Raw genomic sequence first — 24,972 nt, forward strand, 5'->3', positions numbered from 1 at the left:
TAAAGAATGACTACTGTATGTAAAGAAAAACTGTAGGTACAATAAAATCTGTAACTTCATGTATAATGCACACTGAATTTTGAAAAACTCTTTTCTTAATAGGTAAAACATGCTCTATTTTTTTTGTAACTGAGCAAACAAAACTAAAGCCAAAGACCTTTCACCATTAAGTACATTTTATTTACCTTGAGTGCCAAAAGGCTTTTATTAATTTCAGCACCTTCAAGCCTAGTTTGCCTGTCCGCACTGGAAGTATCAGCTCCTCTTTCATTTCCAGCCAAATCGATGAGGGAAAATTTGCCATGTAGTTTTCCTTTCCTTCTAAGAATGATCTGAAACACTGCATGGCTCCGAGATGAATGTGCATTTGCAGATGTCTGACCAGATGTTCTACAATGTGGTTAAGGACATCTTGATGCATAAAAACTTTAGTTTACATATTAACCATGATATTTTCATTTATAAAAAATCAACTACACAAAATCTAGTTGGCCAATTTTCACCTTTGAAACCATTTGGTAACAGATATAACCAGATCCATAAAACTTAATCTTATACCCTTCTAATCTATTTGTAACATGGTATTAATAATAGATATCACATAAATCACTATGTAACAAAAAGTTTTTATGAACAATGATTTTTACTTCCAAGACATTTTATTAAAGCACATCTTAGCTTTGCTTTGACAGTAACCCCACAGTATCTAAAGCTAAAGGTTCCCTTTCCTGAGCTTTACCTGCAACTGTTGCCGATGTCAATGAGTTTCAGTACATCTTCAACACATTTCACCTCCCGTTCCTGTAATCCCACCACTTGAACCTGCTGTTTTCCATCTTCTAGTACTCTTAATTTTGTTTTCCTATTTAACAAGTCAAACACCTATGAAAAACCATATTCAAATTAGAGAACTAGCTTAAAAAAATCAGTTCTATAAAAATAAAGTCACAGCCTGAAAATTATTTCAAAGATGAAAATAAAGGTCCTTATTATTATATTCATAGTGCACAACATTGGGAGCTTTAACTGACATTTGAAAATCTCAAGACATAAATTCTAAAAGAATATTCTAAATATACATAAAGTTTGAGGTGGTAGGGGTTGTAAAACAATGTGGATATGTTTAATGTAACTGAATTGCACACTTAATGGTTACAATAATACATGTATTGTACCAACTTATTTTTTAAATGGAACTGGGGCTTGTACTTAGGATTTCACAAGTGCTATAACAGTTGAGCCATGCCCCAATCCTTTCCTTTTAGTGTTTTTTTCAGATAGGGTCTTATGTTTTATGCCAGGGGCTGGCCTCTTGAGTGGCTGGGATTATAGTTATGTATCACCACATCCAGCCCTATATTTTACTACAATTTTTTAAAATAAAAATCAAAAGTCCTACATACCTTTCCACTATAAATTTCAAAAAAGGTTGCATATACTTGAAGTTCTAGTTTCTTATAGTTTGGCTTCTTTAGCATTAAAAAGACATCTCGAGCTGTTAAAAAATTTCATATAAAGAACATTTTGAAGATGCATCAAATATAAATCTTTAAAATGCAGTTTAATTTTTCTAATTTTAAGAGAATCAGTTAATCCTTTCCTAGGATGACAGCATCAGTAACAACTCATTATTAACTTGACAAAAAAAGTTGTAATAGGAGCTATATTCTTCTTTGTATTTCATAAAAGGATGCTACTACTTATCCTTACAAATAACATAAAATTATAGGTGGTCAGAACAAGATCATTCTCATAATGATACCAAACAGAAGCTTTTTATTATTTTTATTTGTGTTTGGCAGTACTTGGGTTTGAGCTCAAGGCCTCAAGCATGCTAGGCAGATGCCCTGTGACTTGAGCCACGCTCCCACAGAAGCTTTCACAATGTAGCCATTCAATAATTTATACTAATTTTCAACAATGTGCCAGATTATACTGACACAAATATAATAAAGATTTTTCTTCTTTTCAAATAATCTGATAACCTACAATTGACTTAATATATTACAAACTATATATAAAAAGACATTTACCTGCTAATGCATAAATTCCTTTAGAACAGTCTTGGTTCTTTCCTGAAAAGTCACCACCCATAGTCTACATTTTGGAACAAAAAAATAAAGAATTTAGGTCCTATAGTGAAGGTTTCTAAGGAAAGAAACAATAGCATCATACTAGAGTGTAACTTTAATGAGTTAACTTACATGAGTTTTACCACTTCCAGTTTGCCCATAAGCAAAGCATGTAGCCATTCCCCTTTCAAATATAGTTTCCACTAGTGGTCTAGCAGTAAACCTTAAAAATAAAATGCATGTCAAAGGGTGTTGCAAATACTTAAGTTGAATAAATAAAAGCAATGCCAAACAATATAAAGTGTATTTTATTAATTTTAAAGCATATGGCAAGACTTTAAACAAATCTTTGTTAACTATTTTAAATAAATGTCTTAAATTGCTTAAAGCTATTTAAAGCATCATTTTGAGTTAAAATTCTGTAATAAATGGTCACAGTACTAATGCAGGTATGATGAAAACAAACAAAAATATCAAGTATAGTTTCAGCAGAAACAGAATCAAAAGAGTGTAATCTCAATACAGAAGAACTAATAAAGGGAAAACACCCCTACCAAAACTTATCTTTAGACCTTCTAAATAAGTAGAAAAACAATGATTACCTTGCATGTGGACAATTTATACTTGGGAAAATTAAAACTTACAGGACACTGAGTTCTAAGCTGAATGTCTCAGTTTAGGAAAAGAATGTTAAAATATGGCTTGGGATGTTGTTCAAACATATTGGTAAGATCTACTGTCAAAATAACAGGGCTGGTGGAGTAGCTCAAGTGGCATGAGGCTCTGAGTTCAAACTCCAGTTTAAAAAAAAGCAAAAACAAAAACAAGCTGGGTGTCAGTGGCTCATGCCTGTAATCCTAGCTACTCAGGACACAGAGGTCAGGAGGATTGGAGGTTCAAAGCCAGACAGGGGAAATAGTTCAGGAGACTCTATCCCAAAAACACCCATCACAAAAAGGGCTGGTAGATTGGCTCCAGGTGTAGGCCCCAAGGTCAGAGACCAGTACCACAAAAAAAATTTTTTTAAAGTAACAGTTAAAATAAAAAGGGGAAGGAATAAGAAATACTTCATTGATCAGAGAACTAAAAAGTGTGCCAGAAAACAAATCTATAGGTAGAACACTTCATATAGCTCTGCTAAAGTTTTTTTTAATGCAAAACTGGAGAAGGTACAGAACAACAAATACAGGAAAAAGTTCTGATCAAGCAGAACTGAGTATGCAGAATGACTGGACCAAAAAAAAATTTATTTCCTCAATAAGTGTAAGAGAGAGGATAAGAAAAGAATTGATAAAGTTAAGAAATATAAATACAGGGTAAAACAGAAAATTAACTAAATCTGTTATACACACAGAAACATACCTTCATAATGATTATTTGAAAACTATTATAAAAGTCAAACAGACATTTTATGAAGAAGGAGTAGGTAAAAGGAGTGAGAAGGAAAGAATTCAGTTTGCCAAAGGCTAAAAAATACAATTTATGATTACAATTCCCTTTTAAAATTCATTCTTCACACTATGTCCGTGTAGCATTCATTAATTTGTTTTCTTTACAAATGAACTCCCAGTTTATTAGTTTAAGATTAGTGAAGTTGTTCTAACTATATTTCATTTGGAACACTTTCAATTCTTAGGATTCTTATAAGCTCTAAGCTTCTGTTTTCTAGGTAATTTTATAAAACAAAAAGGCAGTAAAACACAGCATCCAAATATTTGCAAAAACTTCTATATAAAATAAAATAGCAATGCTGGTAAAATGGATGTTGTAATTTCTAAAGATGAATATCCATGGAGGAATATATCTCAGTGGTAGTGTGCTTGCCTAGCATCACCCTGGGTTTGATCCCCAGCACCATTTAAAAAAAAAAAACCAGAAAGGTAGAAATGAACATGTGTGCAAACTGATGTGTAGAAATCTAGTTATGACATAAAAATTAGGGCTGTTAACATATTTAATAAATGTAAATTTGAATTGTTTATAAATTTAATATGCAAACCTAAGAATCTAAGGTATTTAAATTATCGCCAGGCTTAAACAGGTAAAAATTAAGCAAATGCAAGTAGATTTACAGACCTTTTTTTTTTTTGCCTTAAGTGATAATATATGCTAAAGAAGGACTTGGGCAAATTAATGACTGATATATAACAGATATTTCAAGTTTCTTTACCAGTAGACTTTAAAATGTAAAAATTAGAATTCCCCCATTCCTCCAAATTACTTTAACATCTTCCAGAAATCTCTATGTGTGTCTGTGATATGTACATAACAAATTAATTATCAACTAGCAATGAAAACTACTTTTGGAAGTGTATCATACCTCCAGAGAGCTGTATCAAGAACAATGTAAGTTTCATGGTGGTGATGACAGTAAAAGAACAAATATCCTAATTTAAAACAAGTTTACCTACCTGTAAACCATTTCATTAGGAGCTGAATCATCAAAGGCATAATCAAAACGAAACGTTTGGTTTTCTAAGTACCTTGTTAAATCTACTTTTTGTTTGGGTTCATGTACCATCACGACATCTTTACTAGGGATTGTGATTACATCAAGATCTTTCATTTGAGTTTCTAAAAAAATGAATGAAAATCAATGCCCAGTATTTTTCATAACATTTAAATTAATACACAAAATTTATTTTAAGTAGTAAGAACTCAGAACTTAGTAGAAAGACCTATAAATATAAATAAAATATCCCACAAACATGCCAGTCAGTAAAATGAAAAAGTAAACAAAATTTCTGTAAAATAAGAACCAGGAAAGGCAATGAGTTATAGAGCAGTAACAATCCAACAGGTCTAGTCAGAAATCTGTGTAACAGTCAATGTATAAATGAAAGAAAATTATTTAACTTCGCTTAACCAGTTTATGTGGTTATAAAAGCATATAACAAATAAGATAAAATTTTTTTAAAATTCTTTTTTGTTTGAGATAAGGGTCTTATTGGTAGCCTAGGCTAGCCTGGAACTCATAATTCTCCTGCCCCACCTCCTATGAGCTAGAGTTGCAGGCATGTGTTACCATGCTGGGCTTCTAAATTCAACTTTTTATAAAGCTCATTAAGCAGCATACCTTTTTTATTGAGTGGTCTTTTCCTTACACAAACACATATCCTATGTTCATCAATCTAGAAATAAAAAATACTTTCTGTCAGTGATAATAAGTGGTACATAAAATAATGGAAATAAACTATGTAATATTTCTTCCAGGGTTTCTAAAAATTTATGCATAGAACAAATATGATAGTTAAGCTTAAAAAACTAGTTTGGTACAAATTTTAATGGTTGTCAAACAGGTTTATTTTATTTTTGGTGAACTACCACCTTAAGAAATAATTTTATAGAAGGTACTGTTGTTCTTAATGAAGGTGCGTACAAAAGTAAAAATTTCTATTCTGCAAAATGACATATATTCAAGTTGGTTACAGGGAAAGTTGTTGGCAAAGACCACTGTAGGCAAAAAAATAGGATTCTTAAGTTACTAAACAAAATAGCTTGAACAGTTTAGTTCTTATGTACAAATATTTTTTCATAAAAGTTATGCTCTCAATAACTTTTGAAAATAAATGAAATAATAATTAACATAAAATAGGGATTGAAAGTCAAAAAATTTTATTCTCAACAAGCCCATTTAAAAAAAAAAAGTGTTTGCCACTTTGCCTGTCCTAAAATCTTAGCTCATATGCAGTAAGTAAAACATATGGAGGTATAGCAAGACCTAAAAATATACAGGATACATGTGTTATGAATACACATTCTATTAAATCACGTGTAATACATCTGTACAACACAAATAATTTTGTAACCAATGCATTCTGTATATGCAAGGTCAGATGGATTACTTTTTACAAGTACCATTACTCACAAAAGTATTTTCTGAGTAACAAATTCTCATTCTTCAACAGCAAAGGAGGTAAGTAATGACTACAGAATATGTTCAGCACTGGATTTCTGGTCCACTGCAACCCTCAAGAACCATTACTTATTGTTGAAGCCCAAATAATATTTATTTAAAAATAACAAATTAACTAATAATAAATTGGAATGACAATTGAATGGATCTATAGTCCAAGCCAAAGAGAAAATGAGCTTGGGACTGAGATCACAGCGTAAGTGATGGTCAGAAAGGAAACTGGGTTTTCTTATGTCACTCCGTAACTATTATTGCTCTGCCCTGCTAAAGACAGGGAAGCTTGCTTTATAAAGAACACCTCTTTGGGAAACACCTCAAATATTTGAAATTATAGCAGATGAGCATAAAAGCAGATGAATTTCTTGATTTTCTTCTTATAATACAGGGCATGAGCCCTCATGAGAAAAGGAAAAACCATATATCTAAATACAATATGAATTTAGTAGGTATCAACGTGTTTTTATTTATAGTATAAATAGTTACAAAGCAACAGTTTACAAAGAATCTTACAGGATCTGCTGTTGTTAATGGTCTATAATCCAAACTTCCTCTAAAGTCTCTGATCATACACATAATTTCGTAATTTGGGTTTGTAGCATCAACGTCCTATTAGAAAACAAGAGAGAATTTTCCACTTACTATAATTGACAATAATGCTAATATATTGCACATTTACATTGCATGTGATTTCAAAATTGCAATTTAAGTAGTACTATTTGTCATACCCATGCAAAAGCTTAAACTGAAAAATGTGATTGTTTCAGAGTTCAGGTTTCATGTGTTAACAATCACTCTCATAGTAAAAACATAACTCTTGTTAGTCTGCACACATCCTGCTAACTTCCAAAATTCCTCACTAAAACTAACCTGTACCTATTTAAAAATCATCTATTATATATACTTTATCTCAGAAAATGGAGCAAGACAAACAGCACTCATATAAACACTAGCAAAGAAGTCTAAAAAATCTGAAATTCTAGAAAAATGCATTCCAGATTCACGTTCTTCAAATTGCTTCATCTAGTGTTTTAGCAAAGCAGAGCACATATTCACTTATGATCATTTCCTATTTTTGCAAACTCAAAAAACAGTGAAAAATCTTGTGGCATAGCAAAATAGCCACAAAGCAATAAGTGATTACATGCTGACTGTAGTTTACTTTCTTGCTCTAAAATTGGCAAAGTTCAGATTAAGTTACAAACAGTAATAGTCAACAGCCTCTCCCAGCCATGAACAGTAAATTACTAAACATTTTAAGTCAGATTTTTTTCATAGATCATATTCAGATTTGTTTTGAATATAAGTTCCAAAACTGTTACAGACATTTACTTTCAATTTACCTTCTAGGAAATAATACCAATTACATCAACTGAAAGCAGAATATAAAATGAGAATTAAAAGGGATCACAGAAAGGGTTGGCTGAGTGGTTCAAGTGGGAGAGCACCTGCCTAGCAAGTGCCAGGTGGAATTCAAATCCCAGTTCCATTCAGAGAGAGAGAACTGGGGGAGGGGAGTAGGGAAAGGAAAAGAAGGAAGGAGGAGGAAGAAGGAAGGAAGAAGAAAGAAGAAGAAAGACAGAGCAAGGAGGCATGGAGTGGGCAAGGAGGAGGGAGGGAGGGAGAGGGACAGAGGGGAGAAGAGAAAGAAGTTTAAGTATTATGAAGTACCCACAAGAAACACCAGGTGGCATCTATACTATCAGTAAATACCTGCTTTGTGTATTATTTATTTCAAAACTCAACTAGATATTCTCAAGTAACTTTCAGATATAAGCTGATTTATTCAGGTTGAATATTATACTGGATCCACAATTCTACCATATAACATATGAACTGGTAACCTAACATGATTAAGGGCATTTGAATATACTGCTAAATAAACAACCTGAGGTTTTATTATAGGAAGCAAGTTTTGAGATTAAAATAAATACAATACAAGCACAATGGACAAGTTATAGGTACAATAACAAAATTTCTAGTAAGTGAAGATCTAACAAGGATAAAAGATCAACAGTTTTCTATGCAGTTTCTTCATTGCTATTAAATAGTTTTGCTACCACAAGAAGGGAACAAAAGAGGGACACAATAGGAGACTTGACTCTCAGGATATCTTGTATAAACTGAAATACAGAAATTTCCTGCCTTTTCACTATGCCATGTTGACCTTAAACATAGGGAAAAAAAATAATAAACTTCAAAATATACTCATGTACCTTTTGGGGGTACTTTTCCAAATGTATTTTTAGATCTTTTTAAGATCAAAACCTAATATTCTTAAATGTTATATCATACACATCAGAATTCTATACACAATGGCATATTACTCAAAATGGAACAAAGGTTACATACTCATTAAAATGAATAAAAATAAAAATGTATGCAATAAAAATCTGCTACAGTAATTTATTTTCAAAAAAACTTACATTATTCCTCAATATTAATTAAAGGAATTCTTTAAAAATTTTAAATGATGCTGCAATAAACACGGGTGTGCAGGTGCCTCTGGAGTAACCTGTGTCACAGTCTTTTGGGTATATCCCCAAGAGTGGTATTGCTGGATCAAATGGTAGATCAATGTCTAGCTTTTTAAGTAGCCTCCAAATGTTTTTCCAGAGTGGTTGTACTAGTTTACATTCCCACCAACAGTGTAAGAGGGTTCCTTTTTCCCCGCATCCTCGCCAACACCTGTTGGTGGTGGTGTTGCTGATGATGGCTATTCTAACAGGGGTGAGGTGGAACCTTAGCGTGGTTTTAATTTGCATTTCCTTTATTGCTAGAGATGGTGAGCATTTTTTCATGTGTTTTTTGGCCATTTGAATTTCTTCTTTTGAGAAAGTTCTGTTTAGTCCACGTGCCCATTTCTTTATTGGTTCATTAGTTTTGGGAGAATTTAGTTTTTTAAGTTCCCTATATATTCTGGTTATCAGTCCTTTGTCTGATGTATAGTTGGCAAATATTTTCTCCCACTCTGTGGGTGTTCTCTTCAGTTTAGAGACCCGGCGGCACTATTCACAATAGCCAAGCTATGGAAACAGCCAAGATGCCCCACCACTGACGAATGGATCAAGAAAATGTGGTATCTATACACAATGGAATTTTATGCAGCCATGAAGAAGAACAAAATGTTATCATTCACTGGTAAATGGATGGAATTGGAGAACATCATTCTGAGTGAGGTTAGCCTGGCCCAAAGGACCAAAAATCCTATGTTCTCCCTCATATGTGGACATTAGATCAAGGGCAAACACAACAATGGGACTGGACTTTGAGCACATGATAAAAGCAAGAGCACACAAGGGAGGGGTGAGGATAGGTAAGACACCTAAAAAACTAGCTAGCATTTGTTGCCCTTAACGCAGAGAAACTAAAGCAGATACCTTAAAAGCAACTGAGGCCAATAGGAAAAGGGGACCAGGAACTAGAGAAAAGGTTAGATCAAAAAGAATTAACCTAGAAGGTAACACCCACGCACAGGAAATCAATGTGTCAATGCCCTGTATAGCTATCCTTATCTCAACCAGCAAAAACCCTTGTTCCTTCCTATTATTGCTTATACTCTCTCTACAACAAAATCAGAAATAAGGGCAAAATAGTTTCTGCTGGGTATTGAGGGGGTGGTGGGGAGAGGGAGGGGGCGGAGTGGGTGGTAAGGGAGGGGGTGGGGACAGGGGGGAAGAAATGACCCAAGCCTTGTATATAAATATGAATAATAAAATTAAAAAAAAAATAAAATAAAAATTTTAAATGAATGCCTCTACCAATTTTTCACAAGTCAATCACTTTCACCAATATAGTCTAACTTTTGATTGGAAACAAAATATATCTTTGTGTTACAAACCTGGGCTCTTTTTTCTCTAAGCTCTTGCTGTTGCAGCCTCCGTTTTTCTCGTTTTTCTTGTAATTTTTCTACTTCTTTCACACAATTAGATTTTCTACGTGCTGAAAGAAAAACATGAGCTGTAGAAGTATACTTGTCTTTTTAGAGGACTATACCCACACACAGAAATTTTATAATTTCACCACATACACTATAAAAGGTACACATGACAAAAAGCATGCCTGTAATACCCATGTGAGCTTTACTTATGAGCTGCTTTAATGAAACTAGGAACAGGACAATATACAAATGAGTCAGAAAAATGACTCAAACATATTGATACATGTCATCTCTTGGTTTAGAATCACAGATCTTTGAATTCAAAGGATCAGAAAGTACCAAACTATTTTCTATGACATCTGACAAATTATTACCTGGCTGGAATTTTAAATTTAAAACAACCAAAACATTGTTTTAATCTTAAACTCATAAAATTTTTCTCCAAAATATACACTGAAAAATTGAATTAACAGACTAACATAGTAAGAACAAAATTAATTTTTCCAAAGTGAAAAATGAAATCTGCTTTTAATTAGAGTGCTGTTTATCATTTAGGGACTTATAAGGATGACCAAGAGAGAATACATGTATGCCTAAAGTGACTAAATCCTTGATACATGATTTACATACAAGGGGGTCCAAATTCCTTTTTTGCAGCTTGAACTGGAGATATATCTGAAACACTACCATTCTGTTGTGCAGAGGAAGACTGTTCAGGAAGTTGAGTAGGCCGAGCACGTGCAGAACCAACAACTGTAAGTGAAAAAAAATTAAATTTGTAATGGCCAATCAATAAAAGTTAACCTTGGTAAAAGGAACAAACACCTCAACAAAACTGATAGTAGTATGTGCAGACTTAGCTTCCACCAATGTAATTTTAGCTATAAAACTCAAGGTGAACAATTTACATAAAAACCAAAGCTAAACTTGTCCCTACCAGGCAGGTATTCTGCCACTTGAACCTCAACCCCAGTCCCAAACTTGGTGTTTTTTTTCTTTTTGTTGGAGTTTGAACTCAGGGCCTCATGCTTGCTAGGCAGGTGATCAACCACTTGAGCCACTCATCCAGCTCTTTTTTGTGTTGGGTATTTTTGAGACAGGGCATCATAAACTATTTGTTTGGGCTGGATGAGACCTGGGATCTTTCTGATTTTTGATTCCTATGAAGCCAGGAAAACAGGTGTGAGTCACTAGCACCTGGATCTATATTGGTTTTTAATAGTCACTTAAAAATATGTGTGTAAACCCTTCCATGTCTTAAGATTTTGGACCACAAAAGAAATTCCCTAAAATGTGTGTGTATAAAACATAAATTTTAAGAGCATTCTCATTTTGAAAAATTCACACTATTCTCATATACAAAAACAAAAATGTAAAAATTCCTTCCAACCCTCCTTTTATCCAAATCCCATTCTTTGCTCATCAAACATGTAAAAATTCAGCAGAGATTTTTCCCATTGTAGATGTTATAAAAATGGAAAAGGAACAGAAAGTTAAATATGAACAGCAAATTTTGCCAAGAAATATAAATTTTCACAAGACTCAAAGGGTAGTATTTAAAGGAAGGACTTTATCCTCTACCTCTAGTCTCTTCTTGGATACTTCTGGCCTATGCTGTACCACCATCCACACGGACAGAGAAACATGACTTAAATTTATCCTTCTACCCCGGTTTCTCTTCATAGCATATAAATCTTTCCCCTTTTAAATTCAACCTTGTGAAATCAATCTGCTATTTTCTCATTCCTTCTTTCTCCTAATTCTTCAAATCTGCAAAATTATTGAGGTGAATAAAAATTACATATTTCATGGAGTTTACTACACATATTTCAATTTTTCTTTTTTGCGGTACTGGGGCTTGAACTTGGTCTCACACTTGCTAGTCAGGCACTCTATCACTTGAGCCATTCCATCAGCCCTTTTTTGTACTGGGTTATTTTCAAGAAAGGGTCTCACAAACTATTTGGCCAGCCTGGCTTTGAACTGCAATCCTCCTGATCTCTATCTCCTGAGTAGCCAGGATTATATTCATGAGCCACAGGCACCTGACAATTTTTTTTTCTATTATTGACATTATTACATTAGGAAAACACCAATCTTAAACTTAACCAGGTAAGCTGGGCACTAGTGGCTCCTACCTGTAATCCTAGCTACTTGGGAGGCAGAGAGTAGGAGGATTGAGATTTGAGGCCAGACTGAACAAATAGTTTGCAAGACCCTATCTCGAAAATATCCAACATAAAAAAGGGCTGCTGGAGGGGCTCAAGTAGTAGGGTGCATGCCTGGCAAGCACAAGGCCCTGAGTTCAAACCCCAATGCCACCAAAAAAAAAAAAAAAAAATTAAATCCAACCTGGGCTACATAGCAAGCCTGTCCAAAAAAAAAGCTATGTAAAGTTTAAATGAATAACATCAAGAATAATATTTACTTTTGATTTACCTTGCCAATACATACTAAAAAAAGACTAGCCAAGATTAAGGGATAAAGCTTTTACTTTACCTCTATTATCTCTTGGAGGAGGGTCATTCTTAATAGATGCCACAGTCCTTCGATTCTATAGAAGAAAAAAATGTTCACTGTGCTTTCTCTCTTCACATATATATCACGATCTCAACTTCTTTTAATTAAACAAAAGTAGGCAGACACACAACTATACTCTAATGAATTACTAATGTTATCAATATTCAAGTTCCTGTATGAGATAATATCTTCCCCCAATCCTCTCACAAAATATCCAGGAATTAGTATTAGCAAGGCATTGCTCTGAGGACATTATAAATTCATTTCATCTTCACACAAACCCTATGAAGTGATTATTCATGCTCCCATTTTATAGATGAGGAAACTGGGATAAAAAGAAGTAAAGTAACTTCACTATAGCTATACTGGTAAAACTTTTTGAGTATTTCGTATCTGAAATGTTTGAGACTAGAAGTATTTCAGATTTCTTCAGATTTTGGAATATCTCTCTATATAATGAGCTATCTTTGGGATGGAACCTGAGTTTAAACACAAAATCTATTTATATTTCATGGATATATTACACACACATAGCCTGAAGGTAATTCTTCCAGTGCTGGGTAATCAAACACAAAACCCTAGGTGTGCTAGGCAAGGGCTCTACCACTGAACTATATTCCATACTCCATGAATGGAAAACATGTTAATGTTTTTTGGTGCAACTTAATTCTTTTTTTTTTGCCTAATGTTTGATATTTAAAACTCCATGAGGAAATAGAGCAAATCATAAAGTTGCTTTTACATGCACTATCACCTATGTAAAAAGTACACAGGAAAAAAGACAAAGGAAATATAATAAAGGTTATGAGCGTTTGCTCACTAGACATGGAATTTGGGTTTCCACTGTTGTCTATATTGTGGTGCACCTTTATTCTGACTGCAACTCATCACAAGAGGTATGGAATTTTCCACTTGTATCATGTCAGTGCTTGGAAACTTTGCGGAGTTTAGGGCTAGGTAGTAAGTTTCATCTTTGGATATCAGGAGGTAATTAACACAATATTAGTTCTAGACAAAGTAGAGCTCCCTGTTAAACTAAAATATCGAAATACTATGAAACAGTCATTGTCAATTATCCTAAACAGGTTCCATTAAGAGTTTCAAAGACTTGGATAGTGTCTTTGAAACAGACTCAGTCAGCAAACTTTTGGTCCTATTATTTATTTACTAAGATTTTATTCAATTCACTTAAAAAACTATCAAATCGCAATTATACTCAATCCTGGCTGCACAATCAAATCAAATGGGTACCATTGAAAGGATGGTGATACTAGGACTTCCCATTAAATAAATAAAATTGAATCTCTGGAAGTAGGGGTTGAAAATAAGTATTTAAAAAAATCCTTCAACTGCACTTTAATGTAAAACAAAGGCGGCTATACCAAGAAAAGTAGGGCTGGGGATATAGCTTGCCTAGCATGGGAGAAGACCTGAGTTTGATCTCAGCAAGGGCACAGAGGAAATAAAACTATGCAGATCCTCCAAGGTTTCAAAGCTGAATACAAAAAAACAGTCCATTTACAAGTGGAAACTACTTTGCCTGGGCTGGACTCAAACTCTTGATCCTCCTGCCTCAGTCTCCCAAGTAGCTGGGATTATAGGCTTGAACCACCATGCCCAACTAAGAACTATATTTTCAAATGAAGTTTTAGCAGTAAAGGGTTTTGAGAGAATGGAAGAGGAATTATCTTTAAAAACAATTAAAAAGAATGCATTTTAACTTTTGCAAAGATAAAACTGCTAGGGAGGATATAGCTTGCATTTTAAGTTTATCTTTACCAATGACAATACACAAGTAGTTACACTACTTTTAACCATTTCTCATCTATCTCTAATAAACATAAATAGCAGAATTACAATTTTGAAAGACTATGGGAGCAGGTATTTATTATTTATAATAAACAACTATTTTGTCAAAGTCAAATGTATTCACTCAAAAAACACTGATAGCTCAGTGTCAGGAAAAATTCTAATTAGGAAAGGAATTTTTATGATCTTACTTAATGCTTGTTACAATTATGAATTGGACAACCCGGATCCATGAAGATATGCATATATTTACATGAATGTATGGTGAAAAGAACTTTTTTAAAAAAGAAAACTAATCAATACTTAAAATATGCTCTTCACAGCCTACTGATTTTAAACCATAACCTACAAATGCAAACATCTTTAAATTTTCCTTTTTTGAGATAAGAGTTTTGCTATGTAGCTCAGGCTGGCTCAAAGTTGCAATCCTCCTGCGTCAGCCTCCCTATACTGGTGGGATATCAGACACGTACCACCAAGGCCCAGCTCTGTGCTCTAAATTTTCATCACTAACCTTTACAATTTTGTTTACTTTGGCTGAGGATGTTGGAGGTGGAGGTATTTCTGGACTGGGTTCAATTTCTTCATCAGGTACAAGGTCAGGGTTAAGTGAAAAGATGCTTTCCAAGTCAATCTGTTTAAAACACATACATGAATTTTGAAAGAATATTTCATTTTTTCAAATATGTTTACAAAGTAAATAATTCTTAAATGATTTCATCTTAAAGAATCTATTAAAATAACATCTTGTGCTCTTCGTTATATGAATTACTAGTAACACAGTAATCAAAAAAAACAAAATAATGAACAGGATTGACATGTGCAGTCATGTAAGGCATGTAAGAAGGACTTGACTACTTTTTGAGTAAAAATTTTGAATCGTCTGAAAGTTTTTCAAGAAATGATAAAGAATACATGCACGAGGGCTGGGATGTAGCTCAGTGGTAAAGCACTGGCCTAGCATGTGCAAGGCTCCGGGTTCAATCCCTAGTATCAAAAAAAAGAAAAGACAAAAAGAAAAAAAAGGAATACATGCATGATATAAACATTATGTAGTTTTCTGTTTTGTTTTACATTAGGAATCTTGATTTGCAGAACTAGAAATAAAATTTAACCCAGTGATCATACCTCTTTGCCTTTAGTATCTCCATTTTCTATCCATTCAACAGTTACACTTTCATTGTCTTCATTTAAAGATGTTACCATTGCTTGGTGTATTCGGCCTAAGTGAGAATAAAGCAAATTTCTAAAGCAATGAATTACGGCAATCCTAAACACTGTCAAGTACAATTTGTAAGTTATATTATTTGCACACATACATTTATGATCTGACCTTCCTTTTGGCTTTTTTTTGGAAGTACTTTTTTTTTTTTTGTGGTACTGGGGCTTTAACTCAGGGCCTTCACCTTGAGCCACTCCCCCAGTCCTTTTTACGATGGGTATTTTTGAGATAGGGTCTTGCAAACTATTTGCCCAGGCTGGCTTGGAACTATGAACCTCCTGATTTCTGCCTCCTGAGTAGCTGGGATTACAGATGTGAGTCACCGGTGCCCGGCAGTACTGGGGTTTTGAACTCAGGGCCTTGTGCCTGCTTGGCAATTAGTCCAGGACTTGCGCCACATACCTCAGCTCCTAATCTTTCTTGCAAGAGAATTCCAGACACTCAGGATTAGGGAATGTACTTTGTCTGTGGGGTCATAAAATCAATTTGTTACTTATCCATAAAATAATTTATTACTTATTAAGTCCAGGAATTCAAGACATTGAAAAACAACTGATAAAGAATGCCTAAAATTTTATACTGTTAAACAGTTTCAGCTATTAGAAAATTTCCTAACTAAGTCAAAATTAACTCAGTGGAACACAGAGCCAATATTCATTCATTAAGGCAATTTAAATACTATGGTAATATAAAATATTAACTTAAACATCACTTTAAATCATAGACTGTACAAAGTGATGAAATTATATTTAAACTGAGAAAAGGAATCTGAATTCAAAAAGGCAGGGTAATGCTAATCTAAAATGTTGCCTACCCAAATCTCTTCTACTTCTTATTTCCCATGACCATTCTAGTTTTTCCATTACTTTTTATAATTGTCTTTCTTATAATTCTAAGAGGGCATTATACAGAATGCATTAACTTCCTCCCCGGCCCCCTGCCGCCTTTTGGTGGTACTGGGGTTTGAACTCAGGTGCCTTGCGCTGGCTAGGCACTTGAGTCACATCCCCCAGCCCCAGCTCCCCACTTAATGGATTTTGGATCTTACCTGTTAATAACTACAGAGTTAAATTATTTTAAATTAATATGTATTTTACTATGTCTATCATATGTTTTGATGGTCACTTAGGTTACGTGCATTTTTTTCTTCCCATTTGTTTTTTTTTTTTTTTTGATAGTACTGGGGTACTGGGATTTGAACCCAGGGTACACTGCTTGGTAGGGAGGCACTCTACTACTTAATTCATGTCCCCAGGCCTTATGCAATTTTCTACTATTACAATTACTGCCATGAATACTACTATATATCTGTTATGATAATTATCTCCCAAGGACAGATTCCTAGAACCAGACCAATAGGTTTCTCTGTACATGTACGTATGTATATACATACACACATATTTACTGCTTATTTCATTTTACCTATCCATTTGCTTATTGGTCAAGGATAAAACCTATTTTGTAATATACTGATACCATCAATATTACCTAATAAAATAAAGAATTTCAATATGTACTTCTTAAATGAAACTCCTGGAGCATCTGTAATTTACCTTAAGATAATTTATATCTCTTTAAATATCTAAAACAAAACACATATAAGACAAACACTATTATTTTAGCAACAAATAGAATATCATGAAAGAAAATGTGCATACTATAAAAGTTCGAAAAGTATTTATGTATGAAATTACTGTCAATCATTACCTCTTCTAATATGGAGTCATATAAAAATCTGCAAAAGTAATAAATTAATATAATGCTATAAAACTCAAACAGTCCACCCTTAAATATTAAGGATATAAGTACTTAAAATTGATATACTGTTGCCGCTTTAAAAAACCTAATATACACACATAGGTGATCTTTCCATGACAATATATTTTGACCTAGTTATTAATTTTAACAAGTGCATAGCATTTCATAAATGGAATGTCAGAATTTTAACTATTTTAAATTGCCCTCTATTTACATTCCTAACAGTGAGATCTATTCCTCTGTATCTTCAACACTGGGCATTATTAATCTTAAAATTTTTATCAATCTGACTGATAAGCCAGATCTCACTTTAAACTATCAATTCTATTGCTTGTAACTATGTGTTACATTACATCAACCAGAATGTTCCTGGTTAAAAACTAAGTTAAATTACATTATTCCTTTGCTCAAAACCTTCCAATAGCTTCTCTTCTCAAAGTCAAAGCCAAAGTCTTTCCAATGATCTCCTAATGACCTCATTACATGACTTCATTCATTCCTTACCAGAGTAACTCTCCCTTTCTCACATAATATTGCTTTCACTCTCCATAAACATAAAAGAGGAGTGAAGGACTTACGTGTGAAAGACAAGTGTGAAAGCAACTGAGTAAATGATGCCATTTACTGAGATAAGTAAACATTGTAGGGAGATATGCTATAAAATAATGGAAGCAATCAAAAGGGATAAGCTTAAAAGAGAAATTAGAGGATTCCTATTGCAGTTTGATTTGGAGAGAAATTAGGTAAATAACCAGAAATGGTATGTTTCAGTTGGGTCTGCTGAGAAACTGAAGTTGAAATAAGAGTAGAGGAGGTTTATTGTGAAAGCTAAAAAGAGGAAGAAAAGAGGACCAGGGATGAAAAATTTGCAGATCAGGATACAAGCTCAAATCCATGAAGCAAAGGGGTATGAGGAGGACTGAGCAGAGAAAGCCTCAGACCTTGATGTAGACCCAAAAAGGTTGTGGCTAACCCATCAGTGGGCTCCACAGCAGAGATCACCAGAGGAGTTCTGTACTTGGCTAAAACAGGCATGCCTAATTATCCATGCCATACTTTGCCACTGGGTAGAGGTTTCATAGGAAATGTAAGAAATGTCACAGTTCAAAAGATAAGGATCCTCCTAGCTAGGTTCTGGTGGCCCATGCCTAGTTATTCAGGAGGCAAAGATCAGGAGGATCGTGGTTTGAGGCCAGCCCAGGGATAGTTTACAAGACTCTATCTTGAAAATACCTAAGACATACACACACACACAAAATGACTGGTGGGGTAGCTCAAGTGGTACAGTGCCTGCCTAGCAAACAAAAGGCCCTGAATTCAAACTCCAGTACTGCCAAAACCTAAATTTTTTAGTATCATATTTGAGGAATATGATTCCTGTATGTAGATAAGGATCCTGTAGCTAACAATTGGAGGCTATCAATTAACTGTTCTCCCTGGAACTGAAAGAGTTCTTAGAGAGATGTCAAGCAGTGCTCCTACACGGCTGTAACTGGACATGAAAAAGAAAGAAAATGAATTTAACTGCTAGTGGAAATAAAAAGTGGTTCACAAAGAGCCATGAGCAGCCATGCTGGGGAAAATCACCACAGCCAGCTATCACTGCTGCATCAAGCCCTGATCGATCACTATCTCTATGAGGTGAGTAGCAGGACAGAGACCTGGCAGCTACCCTCACCCCACTAGCCCTGAGAGCCTTATAACAGTAACACTAGTGGGGACAAGAATATTACTGCAATACAATTTCAGGAAAAGTAAAAGAATTTAAGACATTGATAATTGTCTCGTCAATAGGAAGAACTGGGGTGTGGCTCAAGTGGTAGAGCGCCTGCTTTATAAGCACAATAGCCCTGAGTTCAAATCTTAGTCCCACCAAAAAAAAAAAAAAAAAGTAACTGTTTCATCAACAGGAAAAGATGTGTTGAATACCAGACTCCCCTAAAGAATAACTTCCAGCAGAAAATGGACAGGCTATGGTGGAAGTTGTTGAAAAAAAGAGTAAGGAGATAAGTCTTCATGAAATCTGCAACACAATAAGCACAACAGTGAGAATGGGGGATGTGTTAGTCAAGACTTTTTTCATGGCTGTGATCAAATACCTGACAGTAACAACTTACGGGAGGAAAGATTTTTATTATGTTTCAGTGATTTTAGTCCACTGAGGTAGGGAGGACGTGGCAGAGCACAGCAGCTCACATCATGGTGAAACATGCACATTCCAAAAAGCAAGACCAATGCTACTATTTCTACTGTTGGACAGCTACCACAGTACTCCAACTTTCCTGAGTAAGGAACAGTGTTTTAGTGTACTGACAACTAGATGTGAAAAAAAATAAAGTAGGCTAGTAGAGCAAATTATCTAGTATTAAGGCTATAGGTCACAATTTCAGAGACTTCAACCTTCAAAAACAATCTAGAAAGACCAAGCAATACAAGGATTAAAACAAAAACAAAAAAAAAGCCAAGAACACCAGCATCAGCAGTCTCCTTAACACTGGAACCTCCACAATTTCAATTGCCAGTGTGGTCACTCAGAAAGCCTTAAATCACAAGTTAGCAGAGTCAAAAACGGACTGATTTATCAGCTAAGACTAAACTCTAGGTGGGCGCTCTACCACTTGAGCCACTCCACCAGCCGAAAGACTAAACTCTAGATGCCAAGCAGGGGCAGGAGTGAGAATATATTGGCTTTTGTATATAGGTAGTCCAGTTTACTCATCCAATATAAGAATAATAAATACAAAACTCCAGCAATAAGAAATGAATAAAAAGGCTGGAGTAAAATAAAGTCAGTGTTTGCTTTTTGCTAGCTGATAACTAGAAATATGTGCAATATCTATGTAGCATGGGGCTTTAATTTTCAAAAAAAGATGTCTCTAAGGGCTGGCAGAGTGCCTCAAATGGTAAGATCACCTACATAGCAAGTGTGAGGCCAAGTTCAAGCCCCAGTGCCAAACAAAAAACAAAAAAAAACCCCCAAAACAAAAGATGTCTCTAAGAATTTTTTTTTTTAAATCTTTTTTTCCAATATGCTGTTAAAGGTTCTCTTCTCTTTTCTTTTGTGGTACTGGGGATTGGGATTGAACCCAGGACCTCGTATATGCTAAGCAAGTAGTCTACCACTTGAGCCATACCTCCAGCCCTTTTTCTTTCTTTCTTTTTATTAATTTTTTTTTTTTTGTGACAGGGTCTTGCTAGGTAGCCAAGGCTGGCCTCAAATTCCAAATCCTCTTGTCTCAGCAGACCTTCCACAGCACTGGGATTACAGGAATGAGCCACCATACCCAGCTCAAATACCTTTTTAATTATAAAGAAAACTTATAGTTTGTTTTTCAAAAGTCAGCTATTAGGCATCTGCTAATGGTCTTACCTAATAAAATAAAAATAGGAGACTTTTCAAAGCAAAAGTTTATGATATTGTGGCAATATATGGCATTAACAAAAGGAGTTTCAAGCCTCGATGACTGGGAGAATGATGGTACTAGAGGTAGAACAATAAGATGACTTTAAAAATGTTTTCCTTTTAATTCTCTTTTTTTACAGTATAGGCAAGACATGTTTAAATACACTATATTAGCTATGAATTTCATTTCAGGATAGTAAAGGAGGGATTCACAGTAATTGCTATTTAAAAAAAAAGAGAAAGTTGGATGGGATAGGGCTGAGAATTCTTGGTTTAGGGGTCCAGAGACCATGTGAAAGCAAAATGTGGGAAAAAAAAAAAAACTTAAACACTTTTTGTCAGCCCTAAACCAGGCCCACTGTACCCACATCCTCCTCTCCCCCATAAGGCTTCTGTGCCTTGGCCATAGCAATCACTGTGGAGCCCTGCAGCATATTCCAAGCAAGGATGGGTTTTCTGAGTTGGGATGAGAGCCTCAGCCACAAGGAGGGGGGCATACTCGTTAGAGATTCACTCAAGGGTTAAGATGAACTGCATTTTAAAGATACAAAAAGTCGCAAAATTTTCAAAACACAATTATACCTCTCTTATGATTTGATCATGTCTGAAAGTTCTTTGGGGCCACATTAAAAAGGGGGAACAGGGAGAAAGAGAACAAGAGCACATTTGTAAACTAGGTATTTATTATTAGTAAGGAATCTACTTCTATGGCAGTCATGAAGCCCAGGCTGAGTTAACAGTGGTAAGTTCTGGAGGTAACTATACCTAACCCTGAATTTTCTGGTCATAATTCCTGTCTTGTCTCTTACCTTCAATTGAAAACCCAAACTCATGTGGTCTCTATCCCTGGCAAATGTCAAAGCCAACTATGTAGGAGGCTTTTTCAGAGGAGAAGACGATTTTGTCTTTCCAGAAGACAACTCTCCACTTGCTTTATGAGGCAGATAGCAGCCCTTAACCATGGATAGGCTGGGACCTGCGCAGGCCTCAACACAATAATAAAACTTTATTCAAAGTTTCAGTTGTGAATAGGAATCATGTACCAATGTAAATAAGGCTACAAAAGATAATAGAACTACAGCTCGGACAAATTAGGATTGGAAAGTCTGGCCAATTTTCCTACATGGCCCTCCCAATACCACCCCATTTCTCTGGTTCATTTGAGAAAATTCCTGTATTCCATTTACTCAGATTGTCCATTTATATTATTGAGTTATATTATACATATTTCCACATTAAAAAAATGAAATAATGCCAACACTTGTGTATCTAACAACAGCCAGGTTAAAAAAAGCAAACAAATAAACACCTTTTCCTTTTTTTTTTTTTTGAGACAAGTTCTTGCTGTGTTATCCAGGCTGACCTGGAGCCCTGGCCTCAAGGAGTAGCTGAAATTATAGCAGAGTTCTGTAGTAGGAAGCAACATTTCTGAAACCTCTTATGTCCCCTCCTCAACTGAATCTCCCTCTCTTCCTTTCCCCACCTAAGAGATGACTACTCTGATATTTAAGATTGTCACACGCAGGCTTTTCTTTATATCACTTACAAATACAATACATATAATATCTCAACAGCTCATCTTTTAACTTCATATGTATAAGTTAATGCTACTTTTAAGACTTCTTTTGCTTGACATTTTTCTAAGATTCATTCATGTTGTAGTTTTTGCTATTAAGACCAATGGTACAATCATTCTTAAACATGTGTACTGATACAAACGTGTAAGAATTTCTCACATAAAAGAAGCTACAGAATAACCAATTATGGACATACATAATTTTTCTACTGTCACGATGCTTCCTAGCGATCGTACTTGTAATGATTTGTAATCCCACAGCAGTTATCTCATACCCAACACAGTATTTGTTAGATTTAACGTGTCATAACTGTGCTTCTAATTTTTCTGACTGAATGAGGTTGTAGCTATTTTTTTGGCCACTCAGATCTTTTGACTATTGTTTTTTTCTTGCTATTTCTCCACAGAAATTCTCTATATTCTTGGCATTAATATTGTTACATGTACTACAAATATTTTCTTCAAAGTTGTTATCCACCTTTTCACTTATAGTCATTTGATGAATTTAAAATTTTAATACAGCCAAATAGATATCTTTCAATTATGTCCTTTTTTGCATATAAAATTCTTCCCAAAACTGAGATCATTAAGATGTTGTTCACATTTTCATCTAAAGTTTTACAAAACCTTTCACATCTAGGGCTTTCATCTACTGGCACTTAGGTATTTGCATACAGTAATACAATTTCCTTTTTTTCTCCCGATGAAAACAAAGTGTTCAGCATCATCTCCTAAAATGCCCTTTCTTCCCCTATTTAGCTGCAATACTACCTCTGTTCATACAAAAAAAACAAATGCATGAGTCTATTTCTTTATTTCTGAATGTGTACTGTCTTAGTTACTATTATGGAACTGATTACTGACTAGAAGGCAGGAGGGCCTAATTGAACAATTTTCAACTTGTATTTTGACTTCATCAATCTCATTTGAGATTTGTTAATTTTGTCTTTCTTAAGAATGAATACCTGGTTGTGTTGAGACCTTTGATTGTGTTATTCAATATTTAATTTATGCTCTTATTATTATCTTTCCTTCAACTTACTTTGGGCCTATTTTGCTGGTTTTTTCCACTTTAAAAATGTTAAGGTGAATACTTGATTCATTCATCTTGATCTTTTTCTTTTTTGTTTTTTAAAAACAATCTCGCTAAGTAGCTTGGGCTGGCCTGGAACTATGTGATCCAGGCTGGCCTTGAACTTGAAAATCCTCCTGCCTCTGGCTCTACTCTGAAGTGCTAGGATTGTAAGTGTCCACCACCATACCCAACTATCATTTCTTTATTCTCATAAGCAACTAAAGCTACACATTTCTCTCCAAGAACTTTTTAGCAACATCTTGTAAGTTCTCATATAAAGTATTTTTGTTATTGTTCAGTTCCAAGTATCTTCTAATTTTCCTCCTGACTCCTTCACTCATGAGTTATCTGTTTCTCAAATTTTAAACACACAGCAGGTTTGTAGGTAGGTATCTTATTAATGATTTCTAAACATGAGACACCTGATCAATCAGACTAGAAAAGCCACAAATAATCAGTATAGCGGCTGAATATCCTTCTCAAACATTCATCATGGTTTTTCTTCCCTCCTTCCTTTCCTCTTTCCCTTCCTCCCTTCCTTCCTTCCCAGCCCTGAAGTTTGAATTCAGGTCCCCACACTTACTAGGCAGGTACTCTGCCACTGGTGCCACAGCCTTAGCTCAATATCCTGATTTTTTCTACCTCAATTACACTGGACTGTTTTCCCCTGGAAGAAAATGAACTATAAATCTAGCTCCAGGAAGCAGATCAGTAGCAATTTTTAATCAAAGCTTTATTAATACACTGCTAGGAAAGCACCAAGGCAGTCTAGCAAAACCAGAATGTTGCTGCGCAGATACAGGGTTGGGGACAGGCTTTGGGGGTGTTATTTGAGATTTTGCTGATTGGCTGTTTCTTTTTCATGGGCCTTGATTGGTTGTTTCTTCCTTACAACATGGTTTGAATTTCATGCCTGTCACTCACCCCTTATACTTCCTTATTTGGCCTGGCTTTTGGAATTTTGTTCCCACTCTACCTCTTTAAGGAGAATTTTCCTCCACATTTTCCCAACAGAACAACAAAACCAATCCTGATTTAAGTGGGGCGGAGGTCTCATTTTCTAGAACTGCTTTGAATTGGGTAGGGTCATACAGATGTATGACAATTTATTTGATGTTCTGGCAGAGGGTTTACAATAATGATTGTCCACAATCACTATTTTTCCCCAAAAGAATGCCTCCGGCTTATTAATATCCAAATTTCATAAAACATACTTGTCTCTCAATGCAAGTAGTTTTGGCCAATATTTACATAAAACATTCACATCTGTAGATGCCAAAACTCAATTGGCATTTTAAACAAAAGTGTGTGAGAAAAGTTCTATCAATATAATTCAGACTGTCAGAATCACATACAGACTTATTTTTTAAAAAGTATGCAAATTACCAAAGTGATACAAAATGTAGATGTAAGATGATGCTTGCTCTACTTTGGATATGTCTTGTCCTCCCCAAACTCATGGTTAGGCTTAATTCCTCATGTGGAGTGTTCAGAGTTGGAGTCTAATGGGAGGAGTCGGGGTCATGAAGGTTCCCCTCATGACTACATTGTCATCTTCAGGAGTAGGTTCTCTCAAAGGACTGATGTTACTGCAGGAATGGGTTTTTAAAAAATAGGTTCAGCTTGTTCTGCCTTTTCTTGCTCCCTCTGTCATCATGTGACCTCTTTTTCTGCATATACCCACTGTTTTTCTCAGAAGAAAGATCACAAAGTCAAAACAAAAAAACAAAACTTCATATGGTTC

At 34.9% G+C, this 24,972-nt stretch overlaps 1 protein-coding gene across 6 annotated transcripts in view; it reads right to left on the reverse strand.

The window, feature by feature from the left end:
* Kif2a (kinesin family member 2A) overlaps positions 1-24,972 on the reverse strand; it is a 67,696-nt gene that overhangs the window by 15,893 nt on the left and 26,831 nt on the right. For 4 of the 6 annotated variants that reach the window (XM_074077429.1, XM_074077430.1, XM_074077426.1 and 1 more), the window contains exons 2-14: positions 15,323-15,417; positions 14,709-14,828; positions 12,365-12,419; positions 10,496-10,618; positions 9,827-9,927; positions 6,499-6,594; positions 5,149-5,203; positions 4,484-4,646; positions 2,205-2,295; positions 2,034-2,097; positions 1,404-1,495; positions 740-882; positions 186-390 (exon numbers count right to left, since the gene is read on the reverse strand). In XM_074077429.1, coding sequence (XP_073933530.1) covers positions 186-390; positions 740-882; positions 1,404-1,495; positions 2,034-2,097; positions 2,205-2,295; positions 4,484-4,646; positions 5,149-5,203; positions 6,499-6,594; positions 9,827-9,927; positions 10,496-10,618; positions 12,365-12,419; positions 14,709-14,828; positions 15,323-15,400 — 1,386 coding nt within the window. In that variant the 5' untranslated portion in view covers positions 15,401-15,417. The remainder of the gene's footprint in view (positions 1-185; positions 391-739; positions 883-1,403; positions 1,496-2,033; positions 2,098-2,204; positions 2,296-4,483; positions 4,647-5,148; positions 5,204-6,498; positions 6,595-9,826; positions 9,928-10,495; positions 10,619-12,364; positions 12,420-14,708; positions 14,829-15,322; positions 15,418-24,972) is intronic. The other 2 variants (XM_074077427.1, XM_074077431.1) reach the window with 1 other exon arrangement.

This window comes from Castor canadensis, chromosome 6 (assembly GCF_047511655.1).
Source record: "Castor canadensis chromosome 6, mCasCan1.hap1v2, whole genome shotgun sequence".
In the NCBI taxonomy this organism is placed as follows: domain Eukaryota; kingdom Metazoa; phylum Chordata; class Mammalia; order Rodentia; family Castoridae; genus Castor; species Castor canadensis.